At 39.5% G+C, this 23,641-nt stretch overlaps 1 protein-coding gene across 1 annotated transcript; it reads right to left on the minus strand.

Annotated features, from left to right (window-relative positions):
- Positions 1–1,870: 1,870 nt before the first annotated feature.
- LOC124124962 lies at positions 1,871–23,359 on the minus strand. The gene is made up of 5 exons (XM_046488255.1): positions 23,302–23,359; positions 5,488–5,703; positions 3,582–3,809; positions 2,074–2,217; positions 1,871–1,920 (listed from the first exon to the last, which is right to left on the minus strand). The coding sequence occupies exons 1-5, from the start codon at positions 23,357–23,359 to the stop codon at positions 1,871–1,873; spliced, it is 696 nt and encodes a 231-aa protein (XP_046344211.1).
- Positions 23,360–23,641: the final 282 nt, after the last annotated feature.

The raw sequence follows: 23,641 nt of genomic DNA on the forward strand, positions 1-23,641 counted from the left end.
TATGATTTGGGAATTGATATGGTTGGAGTAAGACTGCATTTATACGCAGAATATGTTCTCAACAGCATTTATACTTTGACACCTGAACAATTGGTCATGTCATTCTTACAATAGTAATTGACGACAACTGTAATACAGCCTCGTTAATAGTTCAGCCATGAAGCGGTTTTATTATTTAGACATTAATAATTATATTGAACACATACTGCCAGTATGTGGGACTCTGAACTGATCCATTTGGGGCTTCATTTATTTTTCACCGTTAGTTTGTGATTTGCGCCATATGGAAACTTGTAATTTTCTGACAAGTGTCACCTACACACCAGAACTCCGAACGTTTTTCATCTGACCACTCATTTAAAATAGGGGTTTAACCTTTCGCAAATGCTATCAATACTCGATATCAAATATACGGCTTCGCACAAACATTCATTGCGTTTTATTCTTTTGTCATTTCGAAAGATCCTGGGACTCTATTGCCATAACGACCCCAAACATTTTACGATCGGACATTTAAGTGTCAGTTATTCATGGCGATATTACCTTGAACCTACATTTCAGACCTATGTTATGGTTCATTTTTACACTGATGTTAATTACTTCAATTATTTTACGAAAAACATTTGTTGCCAGCTGAGACCAACCAATGCTGACGCGTGACAGAACCGAGTGACATCGGCAATTAATATACATTTTCGAAAATAATCCTTAGGAGTTTAGTAAAAAAGTATGTATGATGTGTTACAATATGTTAAGGCGACTATTGTTGTCGTAAGAGGCGACTGACGGGGTCGGGTCGCTGTTAATGCATGTCATCACATCCCGATTGTGTAGTTCAGTGCTCGTGATAACAATAACTGGATTCTCTGGTACAGTCAGGTTTCTTTACTGATCGCCGTAATATAGCTGGAATATTGCTGAGTGCGACGTTAAACAATAATATGTATTTCTTTTCTAATCCGCATATCTGAGTACGAAAGTGCGTAATGAAGACTATATCTTGACGATAATTTTAGTTTGTTTTATACACATTCATACATATGTGTAGGATATGGTCCGAAAATTCACGATTATTTTTTCACGTGGGGCGAGTTCGAGGCCGTCAAGAACTGCGCGCATGAACGCGCTAAAGTTCGAGCAAAACTATTGGAGTCCTCGTCTAATAAGAGCGCGGAAAAGATAGGGCAACTTTGTTGTTGTCTTTCTTTAATTCATTTAATTTCTAATGTGTCTCCGTTTCATTTACCTCAGAGGACAGAAATCATGGTTGTTTTATTGTGTTAACACAAATACAGAGCGGTTGGTGTATTTGGTGTTAAGCTCCTTTTGTGCAAACAGAATTTCAGTTATATCACGGCGGCATGTTCATTGAAGAAGAGTAAGTGAGTGAGTGAGTTGGGTTTAATGCCGCTTTTAAGATTATTCCAGTTATATCACGGCGTGTCAGCTTAATGTGGGAGGAAAGCCCGAAGTGATGCATGTCTCAGACCTTTACCACTTCTGTGAAACCCACGAGCACGGGTATGGTGCTGACAATCCCAGAAACAATATCGGGGCGAACCGTGATTCAAACCCACCATCATAGGTTTCTGGCGTACCCAAGGGACGCAATTCTGCACAGCGAATCGCAGCGTCATAGACGACTGGGCCACCAGTGACCCCCATGGCAGAAGAAAAGCCTGCAAAGCCACTGTGGTTATGTGTTGCAGGGTAACGTTCGAACGTCGACTGGTATATGCAAACCAATGGTGAGTGTAGTTCCTTAACTGATTGAGAGGGTGCGTTTCTATGTTTTGTCTATCAAAGATCACAAACACGGTTCGACTAACGTGATCGGCTTATGGAGTATAAAACTATTGGAGGGTGAACATTAGTTGATTTGGAGGGTGAGCATTAGTTGTTGACTATTGGAGAGTTTATCTGCAATACACCGACTTCTGGAGGATTACAGCATGAAACGCACGACGCAGTTCACGCAGCATTCACGTGACTTCATTTTCACGGCGATGAATCAATTAAAAACACATGCCTTTATTCAGTACGTCAATTACATCTAATTTGAATAAACATTACCTTGAGCACAGTCTGTTCCCTGATATCCAGCCGCACATCCACCAACACACAGTCCTCCTATGACGTCACAGCTGGAGTCCGACTTGCAGTGACGTGCAGCACAGGATTGGTCACAGTTTGATCCATAATACCCAGAAGAGCATGCTAGTAAATAGGAACGTCATACTGTTATCTATGTAGTTACCTGGATCTCTTCCTGCAGTGGCGGTTTTTGCATCATTGGTTATAGTTTTGTTAATAACATCCAGAGTGGCATGCTGGACTATTTATCAGTCATCTATTAATGCCACTATTAAGTAAAGTGTACGTGTAATAATAATTGTTTATTAATGTGATGCACAGGACCAACTGTCATCATTATGGACATTGTGTCCAATATCTGGTTCAAAAGCCTTTTATTTACTCATCCCTGAGGTTTGTAACATGTTATGCAACATGGCGGTCGGTCAAAATGTGAAAAAGATCACATGAGTAAAGTGTTGCACATGCTCCAAAAACAAACTATGTAGTTACCACAACTAGGCTTGGATCAATATACCACTACACCAGTACACATCGGTTCCCCATGCAAATGCAATATATATAGAGTCTTAGGTACTATCGAATAAATAAACATACCTTTACAGACACCATGAGTAAATACGTACAAATGTTCAAGTATTATTGGCAGAAACAACTACATGTTTCCCTTCAGGTGATAACAAACGTGGTCAATGAAAATTTGAATTAACTGTACGTGATGACTTTCCATTTATGTTGTCTTTCCTAATCTGCTACATATTGTTTTACTTGCAGATATTTTCTCATAAACCAAGTGTGCTATAACAATGCTATCAGCTGTACACGCGTTTTCTCCCGAGCTACCGATGATTCGCTTAGAAAATACCCAAATATAATGTTTTTAAAAAATATGATGCAATGATCCCAAGAATTCTCTCTGAAACTGTTATTTTATCCAGAATTATATGTTCCAGTATCATGTCATTGTAGTTGCAGCTTAACTATATACATTTACAATACCAATAACCTATTGTCAGTAATATTTAAGTATGGAACAATTTGACCAGTCACTGTTGAGGCTCCCGCGCTGTAAATAACGCTGAGTTGGTGCGAAATTTCATTACGTTTTTAGGAAAATCACTAATATAGATTAGAAATATAAGTACGCTGAAAAATCATCATCATATCAAATTACCAGAAGAAACATGGTAGTCCGACTCGATACAACTATCTTGGGGGTTTGGGAACATAAGGTAATTGAACACAGTTCTCCAAAGCGACGAGTGGGATGTGGTTGGTGAATCCTTCCCAACTAGTTCACACATAATAAACAACAAAAATATACTCACTGACGAAGAAAAAACTGAAAAGTTGGCTACGTAATATCAGTTTGTAAAATATATAAAGTTGTATTTTACTGTAAAATGACACAATATTATTACTTGGTATTTTTAAAAAAAGAAGCTTCTTGAATATATTTACTAATTCACGCCCAACAGGATACTTACTCCACACCTGTACTTCAACAAAGTCTAACATAGCACCATATCCATTATTATCAGTCTCTGTGTAGACAGTCAGGTAGCGCCAGGTCCCGGGACAGGTGACACTCAGCACATCAGGTATGTCTGTACCGTCAGCACGTCCTGTTACACTGTGACATAGATTTCCTTCTTTGGGATCAGAGGAATTTGTCATAGATGTGTAGAGCTGCACGCCATTACGTCTTGACTTGTCTGAAACAAGTATAAATATGTACTTTACTTAATGTAGGACATACTCATTAATGAAACTGTACTGTCTTCCCCAAACGTGATGTAGGTTCTAGTAGCCATCAGTTTACCGATCCAACACTAAGGCACAGTCTTATAAAGTGTTTGACAAAATTGAGATTCAAGGTTTAAAAATTAATTACTTCTCCGCACTTCTGTGTGCATGGATGGATTTGGTAAAAGGCTACAACAAAACAAAACAAAGGAATTACTAATTACTAATTATGCAATTTGGAAAACATAGTTGTACGTGGGCACTTATACTACCGCGTGGTGGACTATAACTTTTGTATAAACCTGAATCATCCAAGCATAGCATTAATACTGAAAGAAGCGTCAGAGCAATAATCAAGTTAAGTAAACATCTATAAAATACTACGTGGAGATTTTAAGGGGGCATCATAGAATTAACACGAGGTTTCTGGGCCTTCCTTTAGAATACAGTACCATAAACTTTTCAATCACGTGACAATACCCTATGACTTAATTTGTTATATTTTGTTGCCAGTCACACAGGCGAAACAATGCTATGTGACGTTAGGGGTCATTGATAGATGGTGATATACATATATTATTTTTTCGGTTCATTGATTTTCATAATTTTGCACACGAATGCACTTTATTAGAGATATCATATATTGGCGCTGAACACATCCAAATGTCGCCAGTGTTAGGGCAGGTTACCCAGAACTCTGTCCTTAGCCTTCGGATCCCCTTTACGATCAGGGGGCACGGTAGGCCCAGTCGTCTTAGGCGCCGCGATTCGCTGTGCAGAGTTGCGTCCCTTGGACACACCAGAAACCTATGATTGTGGGTTCGAATCCCGGTTCGCCCCGATTATGTTTCTAGGTTTGTCAGCACCATACCCGTGCTCGTGGGTTTCACCGAAGTGGTAAAGGTCTGAGACCTGCATCACTTCGGGCTTCCCTCACACATTAAGCTGACATGCCGTGATTAACTGGAATACTGTTAAAAGCGGCGTTAAACCCGACTCACTCACTCACTCACCCTTTACGATCAAGCACCCCTTAACAATCATTAGGGTTAGGTACCTGTTTAGTGGCATATAGATTTCCCGAACTCTATCCTTAGCCCTTGGATCCCCTTTACGATCGATCACCCCTTTACAATCATAAGGGTTAGGTGCTCGTTTAGCGGCTATTATAGATTATATAGCGGCTCATAATATTCTTCACACAAATACGTCGAGTAAAAAGGATGAAATGGTTTTGTGTCGAATATTTTGGCTACTGGAAACTGTCCTGGAACATTCATACAAGACACTTTCACTGGCTACATTTTTTCAGTACTGATTCAAAAGCTGACTCACTGTTGTGTCATCACTGGCCATACTTATTCTTCCCTCGTTCCTTACTATTATCCACATCATCCTTACAGTGTTCCCTAACACACTTTTCTGTCACAAAAACGTAAACATAAGCTTGAGCTGATGGTATATCAATAGTCATTAAAATCGAAATAATCGCCCAATTTTGAATTTCAATACACATATCCAGAAAGAGACTGCGATTTCATTGTGGTCAGGTTTCTAATATAATGATAGGTACATTCATGGCGTTCCAGGAACGAAGGATTGTGTTTACTAAATTAATATCAAATGCGAAAATGAATCTATACGTACAGTCTGTTCTGAAGTACAGGGTAACCAGTGCTGACTGTACTTGTGTTTGTAGATCCACCTTCCACCAGGCGCTTTGTTTAAGCAGCTGGGTGATGACTGAGTATCCAATATTGCCTGCAAGTGTTACTCCATCGACAGCTGCACTGGCGGGAGGACTCAAGTAGAAGCGTGTGCTCATCCATGCGGGTTTGTTCTGAGCAACGTTTGTTCCAGCACCTGACCAATAAGAAAAATGGTAAATCAGCATAGGAAAGATGATAAGAACAGCAGGTGATGCTGGTAATGATAGCTGGTGTTCGTTTGTATTTGCCCATGTATGTATGTATGTTTCCATTAGTAACATTTACAACTAAGCCCTAAAAATGAAGTCATCTCTACAAGCATGGGGTGAAGTACCATACGATTTTATGAACAATAACTCTTCATACGTCTCAACATGCCATCCTATTGCTAAATGTTAAGCTTCATTCTACATATTTTCCGTAAAAAATAAATGTTCACCTTGTTCTTTCAGTATGTCATCATTCCTTGAGGAAGCAAATGTTTATCAAGCAGAGTTTTACCTGTGATGTACATTTGATCGTTGTACTATACACTTTGTGATACTATATCAAGTTGGTCATTGTAACGTCTACAGTATGTGGATAAGGAAGTGCTTACTCAGAAACAATGATTCCAGTCAATGTGCCTAATGACTAAAATATGATTTTTTTCATTTAGCTTGGTTCTTTGTTTGGGTTAATCCATTTAATAATAAAAATTGTAACAAGCAGGGAATCAGCAAAACTCACTACTCTACACTCTACCCTTGTTATAAGCTGTTGGGTCGTAGAGATACCCATGCGTTCGTTTTCACCAAATAACCACAGCGTTGCATTTTAAAAAATACAGATGTGTCCGTGCATGTACAAAAGTCCGCACCAACGATTTATACGTCGAAAAAACGAATAACCACATGAAAATTGTCTACCTACTGAGCCTAGAACAGAAGAACTGGAAACACAAATTTGTGAAGTCAAGCAACGTTGGTCATGGAGAGTCAACCTTTCGGCAATTTGGTTCCCGAGAATTTCTCGAGTTTCGAATCCCACACTGAAGCACATGTAACACACGTGGCGCTTCTTTGGGCAAGTGTCTTTGTTTGAAATCTGCCTGTGTTGACCCAGTAGTAAATGGGTACCAGGTACACAGGCATCTCGGTTTGTTTACTCACCAGGAAGCTGAGAAAGATTCTTTAGTGCACGTTGATCCATTGACCAGTGCGGTGTGGAATTATGCACAATATAAAAAGCCTGTTATTATTATCAGTATTATTAATAATATCATTATTATGTACAGATTAAAATAAACAATGCAGCAAAGAGGGTTTGGGTGATCCGGACACAGCCAAGCTTGTTAGACTCATCATCAGCTCAGGGCCCTTGTCCCCTGCAGCCTTCTGCATCACTAAGATTGTCAGAAGGGCTTTATTTCTGGTAGCAAACCCGGGTACTCTCCCAATGTCAGTCAACAGGCTACAAACCTAAGGCACTGAGAACAATGGGGAGTCCGACAACTTGGTACTTGGGATGCAAGCGTGACATTTCGAAAGCAAGGTCTGCATATTAGCCATGTTTTTTCCTGAATGTTGTCAATCACATTAGTGTCAAAAGTGACAGAAAAATTCAGTGACATCAATGATTGTTCACGTTTGTTGGCCTGGATACGTCTTGGGCTGTATGCGGGCCTATTTCAAAGGATTTTGTAGTCATCATTTTCCATGACGCCCTCTACATATTCTGGGTCGTACCACTCAATCATGTCGTTTAAGATACTGTGTTTGTGCCAAGCTGGGCATCCACTGACAATGTGTTGAACAATCTCATTAAATTCATTACATAATCTACGTTTCATATTTACATTTGATGCAATATCACACAAAGACGGTTTCGAGGGGGAATTATTGTGATTATTTTCTACACAATGGTGTCTTTTTGAAGAAAATATATGTGCAACCTAACCCAACCACTTGTCAGTTTTTGTATTTATCTTGCTTTCAAACACCGTGAATGTTACATACTACGGTTATAACGAACTCAAAGGGACCGCTAATTGTGGTTCGTAATAACCTCAGTTCGTTGTAAGGATATATAAAGCATATTTACAACAAATGGCCGGGACTAAAGATAAGTTCGTAATATCGGTCAGTTCTTTATAAGCGTGTTCGTTTTATATGTAGTTTACGGTAGTATGCAAACCAGAGTAGGATGATATCATCTATTCCATCTGTAATAAAACTTTTATCAGTCCACAATCAATACTTTCTTGAACTATCTAATTTATTATCCGTGGGGACACTGGGTTTAAACAAAAATGTCCATCAATCCATGGTGGTTGTAAGAGGAGACTGAATGGATTGAGAGGTCAGACTCGGTGAATTGGTTAATTACGTTAAATCGTACTCCGACGGCGTGGATTGTTGTTCACAATATCAATAACTGGTTTGTAGCTCGATTATTTACAGGCCGTCGTCAGAGAGCTGGAATGTTGCAGAGTGCAAAAATAGGCCGCAAATACCATCACACAATCTGCTATTGTGTATATACCGGCTGGTTTGGCTTATACGACCAATGTAATCTGTTTCAGAGGATAATGGACACTATTATAATTCTCTGTTGTTGACGTTATTTATTTCCAAACTTGTTTTACTTGTAGAATTAGGAACAGTTTAACATGTGCAGTATTCGTCAGTAATTCCTACAAAATATAGCTAAGCTTAATTCTACCTTAACGAAAATATATAAAACCAATGCTCAATGTGTGGTATTCTTGGTTATTCTCAAAACAAAGAGCGGAAGACAAACATAATATCATCTGTTTAACCTTCATTTTCGCAAATCTGCCTGACACTCATTTATTATGTCATGTAATGTATCCTTGATTCAAGGATAGATTAAACCCAATGTAATTTACTAAATATCTAGAGAGTCCACTGTAATTATATGATCATAAACATCCTTTCTCAATGCAACGGGATAATCATTCCTCCATGTCATCTATCACTGTAGACCTAATTGTCTAATTCAACATTAAAACTTTTTCTGAATAAGTTTGATTCATTAAACACTGATGATATGCTATCCATACAAACGAATTTGCTCATGTTAAGAAAATGAATTGATTTTTCATTGTCACCTCTGCCTATTGGTCCTGAGAGAACTAAAACTCATTCCCACTTTGACACTGCAGGACATCATTAGCCTTTTTGCCAACACCTGGTGTCATTACTGGTCCGGGGCGGTCGGGTAGCCTAGTGGTTAAAGCGTTCGCTCGTCACGCCGAAGACCCGGGTTCGATTCCCGACATGGGTACAATGTGTGGAGCCCATTTCTGGTGTCCCCCGCCATGATATTACTGGAATATTGCTAAAAGCGGCATAAAACCATACTCACTCACTCATTACTGGTCCATTCAATTCATGTCCACATATATTTTGCTTTTCATTGGCGTTCATGTACTGAGTCACAAAAGAGATGCAAATGTAGTTCCATTCAATGAACTGTATTTCAGGTGAATGTTCAGTGTACTTGTAGGACGATATACAGACAAATACAGATCACTACACGAGTGTCTATCAGATACCATTGATCTTACAACGAGTTGTTTCAAAACGTATCTAACAAGCGAAATTGTATTATTACAATACCTCTATTACATGTCAAGCATCGTATTAGTTATCCAATAATTATATAATGCGCTGTACAGCTGTAACTTATATTGTTTATCTGTATGTGTATATGGGCCAATGGCCTTTCATACAATAAAGATTGATTGATTCACAGACACGAGTAAAGTAATCTGTTTCTTTCATCTAAACTCGCACCTGTTTAGCATGGGATCGATGCTTTTTGTATATTCTCCTGATCGCAGTGGCGCATTAATACATAACACCATTGTCATAAGTGACGTCGTCCCATGTACTGCTTACTACTCACTAATAATGTGATCTTACACAAAATGATTTCCGCCATGTCTGTGGATTATCAAGTTGATGAATATATTGCAATCAAGACAAAAACAAAGAACATGCTGGATGCCGAGTTAAAAGTTCAAAGCAATTTTTACTTCCATATGACATCAGTACCGGTGACCGACTTTTGCAAAATGGCGTGTTCACTGACACCAGTACGCGGGATTTCCAGAGGAGGATATTCGTTGATTGAGGGATCGTATATACATAAATGTGTCACGTAAGTAATAAGAAAGATTCTGACAATCTGCGTACTGTTATTTGTTTACCATTTTTTCAAATGTAGCAAAGTGAATTTGTCAGAAATGCATATAACTACCGTCGTCGTTGTGCGTGATTTAGCGTCAGTCACGGCGTCACACAGGACGGAAACCTTCCGGTTTCTATTGAATTTACCACACCATTGTAATGTATATAGTTGGAATACAATTAACAGTGCAACGATACTCTTCCCATGAATATTCTCAAACGCGTGATCGAGCCACTGTATGCAACAATTAGACGAAAATACCTCTAAACATGCAACACAGTGTAAAATCTGAATATTTTGCTTTGTTTACATTTCAGCAAGTACAGTTTTCCGAGCACAGTGTTCGTTTCCACGCCTCATTTATTTCACATGATTTCATCTAGATAATTTGCATTGGTGACACATTTGTCATTAGTTTCTAAAATATATGAGGAATTCAGGGATGCATGTATAGCATCTGAGTTTGAAAAATACCTGATCGAATAGGCGTCTCATAACCGACATTTTGTAAACACAATCCAATATGGCGGAACGTACACTTCGGCGTTCGTGTATGCGTATTTTCAAAAACATTCAAAACGATTAGCCACGTTCCAGAATTATAATACCCGTGGTCACTAATATGCTATTTTTCTACTTTAATTATTCGAGTAAATATCCAATATTTAGATTTCCAAACACAGAGTAAATAACGCCCTGAATTGTGATTTGGCTAGATTTAAAATGTACCTAATTTTCAGAAGTCACTTTCAGTAATTTAGCTTTGCCTAAAATGACAAGCAAATGATAAACAGAAGTGTGAATTCAAAACTGCCAAGTGTATTAGTTTGCGTGATGTATTTTGAATTTTGTTCCACTTCAAAGTGAGGGTTGAAGAGGAGGGACATATGTGTCCTTGTTGCATCTAGGGGGTTCATTACACTCTAAAATGAAGACTATATTGAAGAATATGAGTGCAAAAGATATTCTGCGACTTAGTCTTATATTGAAGTTCTAACACTTATTGAACGCCCCTCGAATGCCACTTAATGAAGCATCGTTTGTAAGTGTTAGGTAATTTGTAAATATTCCGAATTTCGTAAAAACTTGTTAGCAATTGAGGATATGCAGATTATCGAACATTACAGTATCTTTCTGTACGAGGAACTTAAAATCTTATTCACATTTCAATTTTCCAAAAATAACCTTGGCATGCAATCTTGGAACGAAGTGACTGAAATACATATTAAATATTCTTCAGAAATTAAAGATAGCTTGAACGTTACGCTGAATGACATTTTGTAAATTTGGGATACATCACCATACCAGATTTGCCGAATGTTGTGTTCTAAACATCGTGTTGTCAAAACGAGAAACAAGGTGTTATCAGCAGGTGATTGGATAAACCAGTCAAATAAAGCCTCATTATCAAATGTAGCATGCGTTTATGTTGAATCTTCTAAAGAGACTGGTTATGAAATGTTTACTTAACTTTCTTTGCAATGAAGTCGACAAAGATTTATCAGACACTCACCGAAGTGCATAACACAAGCATTTTGTACAGGAGCCGCTCTTCTCAACCATGAAACCTCACCACCGTGATAACCTACAACAGGAACACTATTACTCTATTCATGGCATTCACTGATGTACGGTAATATATATATCAGCCAGGTCACAAGCGGTTCACCGTAGAGAATGACTTGTTATGGCGTTCTCCCTTTTGAGTATCATCGAGTTACATAAAGAGGCGTTATTTATTTGCTTATCAAATATTAATGGAATGTCATGCCAGTGCCGTAGCCAGCCAGCTTCGGTTTTGATCAATCTTAGGATACAATGTAAGGCAGTTGGGTAACGTGTCAAAGCTCTACTCCCTACATTACCCTACTAGGAATGCATATCACTCACAGAGAGAGGTTGACATCATTGTAGTAGGGTAGCTGCCATCTCAGTCATGATCAGGTGCTGTCAGCCATGACGACGTATCAGCGAGGACATTAACTATTCATTACAACATATATATTTCGCCTAATATATATAAAGGGTGTCTGGCAGGGTGTTGTACTATTCATGTCAGAGTGTGACCGGGGTCGTCTTTACATGAATTGCTTGCATAACTTGTTTTATTGGACATGTATTCGATATCCTTATATCACAGACATTGGTAACCAGTTTAGAAAAATGTACAATAGCTAATCATCAGTGATGTACACATACGTACCATGAGATTATGGGAATATTTCGGGATGTCAGACTAAGATATTCTTGTCACACAATTCACCCTGGACAATTGTAACACTGTTATGGTTAGGACGTGTTGTGTTTTCTGCACTGTGCACAGTATGTTTCTTTCTCGATATGTAAGCGCCACTTATATTCTCTCACTGCTCTGTTTTTATCAACTTTATAACATGTAATGGCTTCAGGCCTTTTTTCTGCGACCAGTCGAAATATCAGAACTATCCGACTTTACTTCATGGGCTATGGGTTGAATCTTTGTATTTCCTGTACTTTGAATATTTCCCGTAACCGTGAAAAGAATCCTCACACAACGCATTTTTCTTCTTTACAGATTCTCACTTTTCTTGAAGAAAATTTAAAGATGTCTCTTTGAGGTACTGTTTAATGAAATATGACTAAGTAGCTGCTCGCTCGCCGATTAAAATGATGAAACACAGCCTTTATTTTGTTTGTTCCTGAAAATAATTGTTTTATTAAATTAAAACCGCATTTGTGTTACCATACATTATTTGTTGTAGAAGGGTCGAATATATCCATGAGGCAACATGTGTCTGATGACCCACAAGTTACTTTTGCAATGACATCAATTCCCTGCTGTGGATTTGCTAGAATATTGCTGTGGGTTAAATCTTTGTTTTTCCTGTACTTTGAATATTTCCCGTAACCAGGAAAAGAATCCTCACGCAACGCATTTTTCTTCTTTACAGATTCTCAATAAGTGCGAAAAAAGCTTCTTGAAGAAAATATTAAGAAGTCTCTTAGTGGTACTGTTTATGTCTAAGTAGCTGCTAGCTCGCCGATGAAAAGGATGAAACACAGCCTTCATTTTGTTATCCAGAAAATAATTGTTTTATTAAATTAAGACCTCATCTGTGTTACCATACACTATTTGTTGTAGAAGGGTCGAATATATCCATTTGGCAACATGTGTCTGATGCGAGCAAGTTACTGTTGCAATGACATCAGTCCCCTGCTGTGGAATTGCTGGAATATTGCTAAAAGTGGCGTAAAACTGACTGAATGACTGACAGCAGATGACAGTTTATAAGAGTGAGTGAGTGAGTTAAGGTTTATCGTCACATCCGTAATATCTCAGCTATATCGTCACTAACAATAATTATTAGAAGAGACCCACATCCGGTCATGTCAGGATAGGGTAGAATAAGATGTCAGTTGATAATAATATGAAAATACTTCTTGGTGGGAGCTGTTGAGCACTGACCAGACCAAGCATGTGGACTGGTGCAGCCCGCCATATTTAATTGTCCACCCATGTTGTGGAATAACAGAGGTAACAGAGGTACCAAAAATTGCAAATTGAGAAAATGAAAATGAAATCTGATTCTCTGCGTAATTCAGACCTTCTATCAATCAACCTGTGTTCCCTACATTCTCCACCTCCTGCATGCGGCTCACGGCTAGGTCATATACCAACATTTCAGGCATCATGTGATGTGTACACTGCATTTCATCATGTACATGTAGGCACAGAGAATATCTTAGACCATTATATCTTTATTATCATTAAGCTAATGTTACATGTTAACGTGCAATACAACATGGACCTGTGTTGATGATATGCTTTATATACATTTGTAGATACCATGTAATATGATATGACCACGTGTTGGTCACGTGTATATTGTGTTTAGCCGCAGACCTAATGATTATATAGAAGTACGTGTATGTCGTGTTACATCACATACTGCAGGCATAAAATTCATCAGGTATCCATTTTTAACGGTGGCGTGAACCGGGCTAGTACATGCAGACACACGCACACACACAGACACGCATACACAGCCACACACACACACAAACACACACACACACACACACACACACACACACACACACGCACGCACGCACACGCACACGCACACGCACACACACACTAACACACTAACACAGACTAACACTAACACTTTAACGGGAAGGTTTAGCCTTACCAGTTCAACAACACCCAGTAAAAATGTGTCTTTCATTAATAGAGCATATGTACTGAACGTATGACCATGAGAATGAACTTGACCTCCCAAGTTAAATATGCTATAATGGAGACATATTATGTGCAAGCATCACGTTCTTTTAAAGTAGGCCGAATTCTGATATAACTTCCAAACGGAAATTTAAACCCAGCACGTTATCTCACAGCTAGGGATGTACTATGTATGTACAAGGACTTACATGATGGACTTAAGTAATAGATAGCAATATAGTATTGATATTTTTGAATTTGGCGAATCTTGGAATGAGTGAGTTAGATTAAGCTTAACGTCACAATCGCAATATTTCAGCGATGTAGTGACGAGCGATATATATTTGTTATTACTTGTTAAGTAAAAGGGTCTCCTCATGTTGTCATGAATGGGACACCACAAGTAACAATGCTTGTGTGCTAACCAATGGAGACGTCCCTGTGTACAGACAGGATGAACGTGTGTACTGGCCAGTGATGACGTCATTTATTACAAACTAAAGAGGATGTGCTTGTATCGTGACCAGAGAGGACGTCCCGCATAACTGACTGAAGAGGATATGCTTGTTTATTGACGATAGTGGAAGTACTTGTGCACTGACCAGAGTGGACGTGCTTGAGAACTGACTGGATAGGACGAATTTGTAAACTGACCAAGGAGGGTATGATTGTGAAATGACCAAAGGGGACGTACTTCATTACTGACTAAAGATTATGTCATTGTGTGTTGACCAGAGAGGAGGTGCTCGTTTACTGACTACGGATGACATCTTTGTGTGCTGACCACAGAAGACGTGTTTGTGTGTTGATGAGAGAGAACGTCATTGTCTTACTGAGAAACGAGAATGTCATTCTGTCTTTGTTACTGACCAGAGGGGGCGCGTGTGTGTGTTGACCAAAGAGGACGTCCTTTTTACTTACCAGAGAGGACGTCATTGTGTACTGATCAGAGAGGGCGTAATTATGTAATGCCTAGATATGGCATCATCGTGTACTGACTAGGGAGGATGTGCTTGTGTGCTGACAGGAGGTTGTGTTTTTTTACTGATCAGATAAAATGTTAAGTGATCAGAAAGGGTTTGTGTGTGTAATGACCAGGTACACCAGATACACGTGCAAAACGGTCGCACTAGCGCGATTACTTTTCTTGTTTTGACACAAATTGAACGTATTCGCGTTGCCTTCGCGTTGCATGTGGACCGGGAGCACGGCAATGACATCGGCAACAACATAGACTTTGCCCACCGCCCCAGGTCTCACTTAGTTCGATGCTCCTGGTAATTAATGCCAGATTCTCCCATCTCATGATGTTTGGTTTGTCAGCATAAGATCCGAGGTTGTTCAAAAACCGAAAGGGTCTTTGCTACACACACACACGGCATATATTCATTGGGGGCTAAAGCGGCATGTATACACGTGTACACGTTAAATGACGCCCAGACATACTTTACTTTTATAAGGTAAATCGGCACTCTCACAGCCAGTTCAAAGACATTTAGAGTCTTTTGCACGGGTATAACTTAAGCTCTTTAAGTCCTGTTGTAGCAACATGATTTTTTCTAAATAATGATCATGTCATTTATAAAACAAAGGCATGTATTAGGTGTTCTACAGGAGTGGACGCAATAATGAAACCGCATCGCTCATCACATGTCAGTAAGTTCATTGAAATCCATTTTTATTATACAATTTATACAAAGGACTTTCCTTCTAAGTTATACGATAGACACCTACCTGATGTAAAGTGCAGCACATAGACACAGAGCAGGACAACGAGTCTGTGCACCAGGAAACTTATTCTGCCTTCACGTGACTATCAATGTGACAGAGAGTTAAAAGAGCCTCTCTGAATGACTATTGTTGCTACCATTCACTGTGCGTTGAGGGTGTTCGTGTTATTCACCTGGCATGACAAAGATAATGAATGTTTAAACGTCCATATACGTTCCTGCATATACGATCCCCTGGTGACAGCGGCAGGGACGGGAAAGTCACATTTTGTGAAAACACCCACGACCAAGTACACGTATATACAGACAGGAAGACGCAGACACAATCGGTATTTACGAGCGACCACACCATGATCTGTTGTATTAGTTCTGCATGTTCTATTTCCCCGATTTAGCCACCTTGTGTGAAGTTGGCTTAATTGTAGACCCTATGATAAACATGCTAGTGGATAGACTATGCTACCTTACTAATGGGGACACTTCAAAACACAATTTTGCCATGAATTAGTATACTTCAGAGTGAAAGAGTTTTCTGAAGTTGGGAAATGTAGTATTTTCATTGTAGTGAACATAACATTTAATATTCTACTCCAGTGAAGATGACATTTGATATTTCACTGCAGTGAACATAATACTTTGACGTATATATTGTCATTCAGGAGTTACCTTCCTTTTACTTGTCTCTATCGTAAGTGTCTAGCCCGTACACAAACTAACTTCCTATTTACCTAAGTTCTACATTGACATTACAAAATAAAGACAGAGGGTCATTTATGGAATTAATATCGCTTCTTGCCGTTAATCTCTTGAATCTGTATAAATTGTAAATTTTGTCATTTAACACTTGCCAATCAAAAACATTTGTTTCGCAAAACGCGATTTTAGTTAGTTGGTCAGTGTGTATTCTTTCTATTCCCAAACAGTCTTTTAGATTTAAAGGATATCTTTTGTTGAAGTTGATTTTGTATATCATCATATTAATTTAGTTGGCATCAATATTTTTTGTTTATATTTTTAAAGATATAAGTCGCAAATGCAAGAGGTGGTGAAACGTCCCTGAGTGTTAAGTTGGGAGAATTTACGTTACAAGGTTTACATTTGCAATAAAATAATTCAATTTTCCTCTAGAAAACTACACAGATAGTATATAGTAGTGATCTCGAGCTACTCGTAAAAACTTAAAAAATAGTATATCCTTTCCCTCGTCCCTCATTATCACAAAAGCCTCTGGCTCAGAAGGTATCAATACATTCATTACACAGTCAGTAAACAGGGTGTACAGGCTGCCCTGCATAGTGACGACTAGCTGCTCACAGACGTCTCCTACTTCACATGAGCGATATCAAACTTCCTGGTCCAATAGAAGCGCCTGTACACTGTGTTCATGGGTTAGGCATTTATATACAGAATAATGAGCATTGTGTTGATACATTTTCACCTTTGACGAAATTATGACAGAACACTGATCAATGTGTTCCTTCTTTGAACAGCGAATGCGGTGCTTTTTGGCACATGTGCCTACTTCCATTGACACCACATTGGGCAATATAGCTGATGATGTCCCACATGCCCGTGCACATCCAGTGGCTGGTGTTCCAGTAAATATTTAATTAATGTTAGTCTGTTAGAAGTCGACTGTTTGCATGAACAACGACAGAAGCCATTATGGCTCGACGGTAAGCGGTCTGATTCGATATACACAAAAGCAAACCAAAAACATTTCATTAATCATAAAATATAAAACGTCAACTAACCATAAAGAAGAGAATATATGGATGTCAACTTCTTTATTATGAGGAACACAACGTTTCGGAGTATATGCTTACTCCTTCATCAGGTGAATGAATGCCATGAGGCAGAGAGCATATGTATATGTACATTCAAGGACAACAACATTAATAAGATAACAAAAGATTGAAATTGTATGTGAGTTATATTATCCAAGTACAACCCTTTGTTGTAATTATTTACAGTTAGTTTGGGTTCGTAACATGGAACATAAGTGCAACCATTAACGTCACTATCTCTGATTTAGATTAGCTTAGTTTAGCTGTGATTGGTACGTTTTCTCTGCACATGCAAATGGTGGACCGATCTTTTCCAAAATTGATTCGTTAGACGTAGAATGCTACCCATCTGATTTCTTTATAGTAAAATAAATAATAGCTAGCTCTCAGTGATGTCTACATACTCGAGGAATACATACACATATCCTCGAAATAGACGGATCTGTTCTTCTCACTCCGTGTCAGCTGTATCCACCCCACTATCACAACCACACCGAGTACCCCGACACCCGCCATGTTGAGCAACGAGGAAGTGAAATATCCGGCCAAACTGTGTCAAACGTTACGCTCACTGCACATCTATTGAGCGTGTTTATAACTCTCAAGCCACACAGCTTCGGTGTTGAGCAACCTAAGGATACATTGTAGGACAGTTGGGTAGCGTGTCAACAGTTCTTTTCCCTACATTACGCCACTTAGCGTGGATGTGACCCACGGAGAGAGGTTGACATAACGACAGTGGTAGCAGGGTAGCTGCCATCTCGGTTAGATCAGACGCGGTCAGCCATGACGACGTACCATTGAGGACATCAACTATTGATTACAACATATATATTTCGCCTTATATATATTTAAAGGGTGTCTGGAAGGGTGTTGTACTATTCATGTCAGAGTGTGACCGGGGTCGCCTATACATGAATCACTTGCACAACTTGTTATATTTGGCATGTATTCGACATCCTTACATCACATACATTGGTAACCAGTGCATCTCAGTGTAGACAAATGTTCAATAGCTAATCATCAGTGATGTACACAAACCATGAGACGATTGGGGCATTTCCTGATTATAGACTAAGATATGCAAGACTACTTTACATTTCAGTAGTACGTAGCACGAGTCTCGCGTACTTGTCACACAATTCACCCTGGACTAGTGCAGCAGTCATATGGTTAGGACGTGCCGTGTTTTCTGCATTGTGCACAGTATGTTTCTTTCTCGATAAGTAAGCGCCACTTGTCTGCTCTGTTTTTCAACCTTATAACCTATAATGACTTCATGCCTTTTTTTCTGCGACCAGTCGAAATATCAGAACTATCCGACTCGGGACATTTTACTTCATGGGCTGTGGGTTATATCTTTGTTTTTCCTGTACTTTGAATATTTCCCGTAACCAGGAAAAGAATCCTCACGCAACGCATTTTTCTTCTTTACAGATTCTCAATAAGTGCGAAAAAAGCTTCTTGAAGAAAATGTTAAGAAGTCTCTTAGTGGTACTGTTTATGTCTAAGTAGCTGCTAGCTCGCCGATGAAAAGGATGAAACACAGCCTTCATTTTGTTATCCAGAAAATAATTGTTTTATTAAATTAAGACCTCATCTATGTTACCATACATTATTTGTTGTAGAAGGGTCGAATATATCCATTTGGCAACATGTGTCTGATGCGAGCAAGTTACTGTTGCAATGACATCAGTCCCCTGCTGTGGAATCGATGGAATATTGCTAAAAGTGGCGTAAAACTGACTGAATGACTGACAGCAGATGACAGTTCATAAGAGTGAGTGGGTGAGTTAAGGTTTATAGTCAAGTTTTCAGCTATATCGTCACTAACAATTATCAGAACATCCGGTCACGTCAGGTCGGAGGAGAATATGATGTCAATTAATAATAATATGGAAGTACTTCTTGGTGGGAGCTGTTGAACACTGACCAGACCAAGCATGTGGACTGGTGTAGTTCGCCAAATATAATTGTCCACTCATGTTTTGGTATAACAGAGGAAACAGAGTTATCTAAAATTGCGAATTGAGACACTGAAAAAGAAATCTGATTCTCTGCGTAATTTAGACTTTCTAACAAAGAACCTGGTTTCCCTACATTCTCCAACTTCTGCATGCAGCTCAAGGCTATGTCATATACAAACAAATTAGGCATCATGTGATCTTTACACTGCATTTCGTCATGTTCACATAGGTACAGAGTATATCATAGACAATGCACTATATTTATCATCATTTAGCTAATGTTACATGTATATGGTGCAATACAACATGGACCTGTGTTGATGATATGCTCTATATATATTTGTAGATACCGTGTTATATCATGTGACCATGTGTTGGTCACGTGTAGATTGTGTTTTACCAAAGCCCTCATGTAGATACAGTCGAACGTGTACATCATTATGCAGGTATACTGTTCATCACAGCGCGTCCCCCCTGTGTCTGTCGTGTGTTCGTGTATGTATCGTAGAATACCTCCAAATTGGTACTTTCTGGTGACGCATTAAACGCAACTTCTTGCTTCTGCTCAGTGTCTTGTTATTGTTGGCAGTGTTGAGCCGTCGATCAGTCCATGGCCCATGGAATCACCTGAAGATAGCTGATGGCCCCCTTGTCCAAAGGGTCATTATCACTTGAGTCAATAATACAAGTAACCCGAGATGCTATACTCCTACAAACATACTTAATACTACAGTGACACTCGAGCTGCATGTACCTTGAGATTACACAGACACCTGGGTGGTTGGATCGCGGGCCATGAGGCGAAAGTGAAAATTCAACTCTGTGGACATTACTTTCAGTCAAATGATACCACTGCTAGTCTAATGATATCACGTCAAGTCTAATGACATAACTCGATGTCTTATGACATCACTGTCACTCAGAGCCAGTACACTGTGTCGGATTTCCATGTTAAACGGTGGCGTGAAAATATAAATCCGGGCTAGTACATACAGACACACGGACACAGACACGCGGACACAGACACACACACACACACACACACACACGCACGCACGCACGCACGCACGCACGCACACACACACACACACACACACACTGACACAGGCAGGCACACACACACACAGACACACTCACAAACACTAACACGCGAAGGTTAAGCCTTACCAGTTCAACAACACCTAGCAAATAATGTGTCTCTCATTAACAGAGCATATGTAGTCAATGTATATCATTAGAATGAACTTGCCCTTCCAACTTAAATATGCTATAATGGACACAAACACTGTCCAAGCAACGGCCTACGACATCTGCGCACGAAAACACGTAATCAGCGAAATCTGTCTATTTTGGTTTCCTCTTACGTCAAGCGAAGGTTACTGGTGATCAATGCTATACCGGAAACCCTGCGAAGATATTCTGGATATGATGACATGATAATGAAACAAAGTAACACAGTCACTTACTCAGTCTTTGTAGAGCTTATCTAATCAAATATCTGGTGACAATCTTGATCACCCATGGAGTTTGTGTTATCAAGATTAAACTGTAAGTTGGCCACAAAATGTTATTCATGATGCCCCAGAATAGAGGAAATACAAAGAGGATATTTGTCATTTCTTGTTAAGTAAAACAGTTTCCTCATCGAGTGATGTGACAATGGGAATTGCATGTTGTCATGAATTGGGTATCACAAGTAACCATGTTTGTGTGCTAGCAAATGAAGACGCCCCTGTGTACAGACAGGACGTACTTGTGTACTGGCTAGTGATGACGTCATTATTACGGTCAATAGAGAATGTGCTTGTATCGTGACCAGAGAGGACGTCCCGCATAACTGACTGATGGGTTAATGCTTGTTTATTGACGATAGTGGACGTTCTTGCGCACTTATCAGAGTGGACGTGTTTGAGAACTGACTGGATAGGACGAATTTGTATACTGACCAGGGAGGGTATGATGATGACTAGAGAAGACGCTCTTCACTACTGACTAAAGATGATGTCCTTGTGTGTTGACCAGAGAGGAGGACGTCCTTTATTGCTTACTAAAGACTAGAGAGGGCGTCATTGTGTACTGACTAGAGAGGGCGTCATTGTGTACTGACTAGAGAGGGCGTCATTGTGTACTGACTAGAGAGGGCGTCATTGTGTACTGACTAGAGAGGACGTTTCCACTACTGCCTAAAGTTGATGTCCTTGTGTGTTGACCAGAGAGGAGGTGCTTGTGTACTGACTATAGATGACTGACATCTTTTTGTATTGACCTCAAAAGACGTGCCTGTGTGTTGATTAGAGGGGATGTCATTATTATAGACAAGAGAGAATGTGACTGTGTCTTTGTTACTGACTAGAGAGGGCGCGTTTGTGTGTTGACAAGAGAGGCTGTCCTTTATTACTTTCTAAAGACTAGAGGACGTCATTATTACGGACAAGAGAGGGCGTCATTGTGTACTGACTAGAGAGGACGTGTTGTGTACTGACTAGAGAGGGCGTTATTGTGTACTGACTAGAGAGGACGTGTTGTGTACTGACTAGAGAGGGCGTCATTGTGTACTGACTAGAGAGGACGTGTTGTGTACTGACTAGAGAGGACGAGTTTGTGTACTGACCATAAACGATGTGCTTGTTTTCTGACCAGAGGTTGTGTTCTTGTGTACTGATCAGGGAAGATGTTAAATGATCAGAAAGGGTTTGTTTGTATACTGACCAGAAAGTGCGTCATTGTGTTCTGACCAGAGATGATGCATAATAATCAGATACACGTGCAAAACGGTTGCACTAGCGCGATTACTTTTCTTGTTTTGACACAAATTGAATGTATTCGCGCTGCCTTCTACCGCATGTGGACAAGGGGCATGGCAATAACATCGTAAAGAACACAGACTGTGATTACAATATGTTCGAATAATGTAATCAAGTGATGATCACAGATATATATTTATAACACATTTACATTATAAACACAAAGAATAAAGTTAAGCACACCCCTATTTCTGAACCATGACAAATTGCAAAAGTCATGACATGGTTAGTATACAATGTACAAATGTTCCTTGTACCAGGGCTGCTCGTTCATCGTATCACATGCTCTTTCTCACAGCTGATCACTGTGAAGCTACATTCCCGCGCTATAGCCCCCAGGGAAGTAGTTTATATGTTTTACGTTCGCAATGTGGACAATGGCACCACATGACCCATATAAAGAATATAAATATCCCAGCTTACTCCGGAATCAACGTATTTCTAACTACGAGTGACCCAGTGGCCCATCGCCCTAGGTCTCTCTAAGTTCAATGCTCATGGGTATTAATCCAAGAATGTCCCATCTCATGATGTTTGGTTTGTCAGCATAAGATCCGAGGTCGTTCAAAAGCCGAAAGGGTCTTTGCAACGTGCTGTAATATATATTAGTTCTGATGAGAGAGAACGAGAAACAGAGAGAGAGAGAGAAAGACAGAGGCTGAGAGAGAAACAGATTATATTCACTGTGGGCTAATGCGGCATGTATAGACGTGAGCAAGATTAATAACGCCCAGCCATACTTTACTTCTACAAGGTAAATAGGCAATCTCATAACCAGTACAAAGACATTTAGAGTCTATTGCACAGGTATAACTTTAGCTCCTCAAGTCCTGATCAAGCAACATGTTTTTTCCCCAAATAATGATCATGTTATTTATAAAAAAAACAATGTTACTTTCATTTCAAACTATTTCAATCAAAGAGGCGTGTTTTAGATGTTCTACAGGAGCAGACGCAATAATGAAACCGCATCGCTCATCACATGTCAGTAAATTCCTTGAAATCCATTTTTATGATACAATTGATACAAAGGACTTTCCTTCTAAGTTATAAGATAACCACCTACCTGATGTTAAGTGCAGCACATAGACACAGAGCAGGACAACGACTCTGACCCCCTCCATGGCGGCGAGTCTCCAGTCACCAGGAAACTTATTCTGCCTTCACGTGACTATCAATGTGACAGAGAGTTGAACGACCCTCTCTGAATGACTATTGTGGCTATCGTTCACTGTGCGTTGAGGGTGTTCGTGTTATTCACCTGGCATGACAAAGAGTATGAACGTTTAAACGTCCGTATACGTTCCTGCATAAACGGTCACCTGGTGACAGCGGCAGGGACGGGAAACTTACATTTTGTGAAAACACCCACGACCAAGCTGAAGTACACGTATTTACAGACAGGA

The sequence above is a fragment of the Haliotis rufescens genome, unplaced genomic scaffold (genome assembly GCF_023055435.1).
Source record: "Haliotis rufescens isolate VD_foot unplaced genomic scaffold, xgHalRufe1.0.p SCAF_2, whole genome shotgun sequence".
NCBI lineage: Eukaryota > Metazoa > Mollusca > Gastropoda > Lepetellida > Haliotidae > Haliotis > Haliotis rufescens.

Excerpts from the sequence above, each read along its gene's own strand:
- LOC124124962 (XM_046488255.1), bottom strand. The coding sequence starts at position 23,359 with ATGGAGGGGGTCAGAGTCGTTGTCCTGCTCTGTGTCTATGTGCTGCAC. Across the intron at positions 3,810-5,487 it reads CCTGTACTTCAGAACAGACT|ACAAGTCAAGACGTAATGGC; the intron begins GTACGTATAGAT and ends TACTTGTTTCAG. Across the intron at positions 1,921-2,073 it reads GGGAACAGACTGTGCTCAAG|ATAAACTCTCCAATAGTCAA; the intron begins GTAATGTTTATT and ends GGTGTATTGCAG.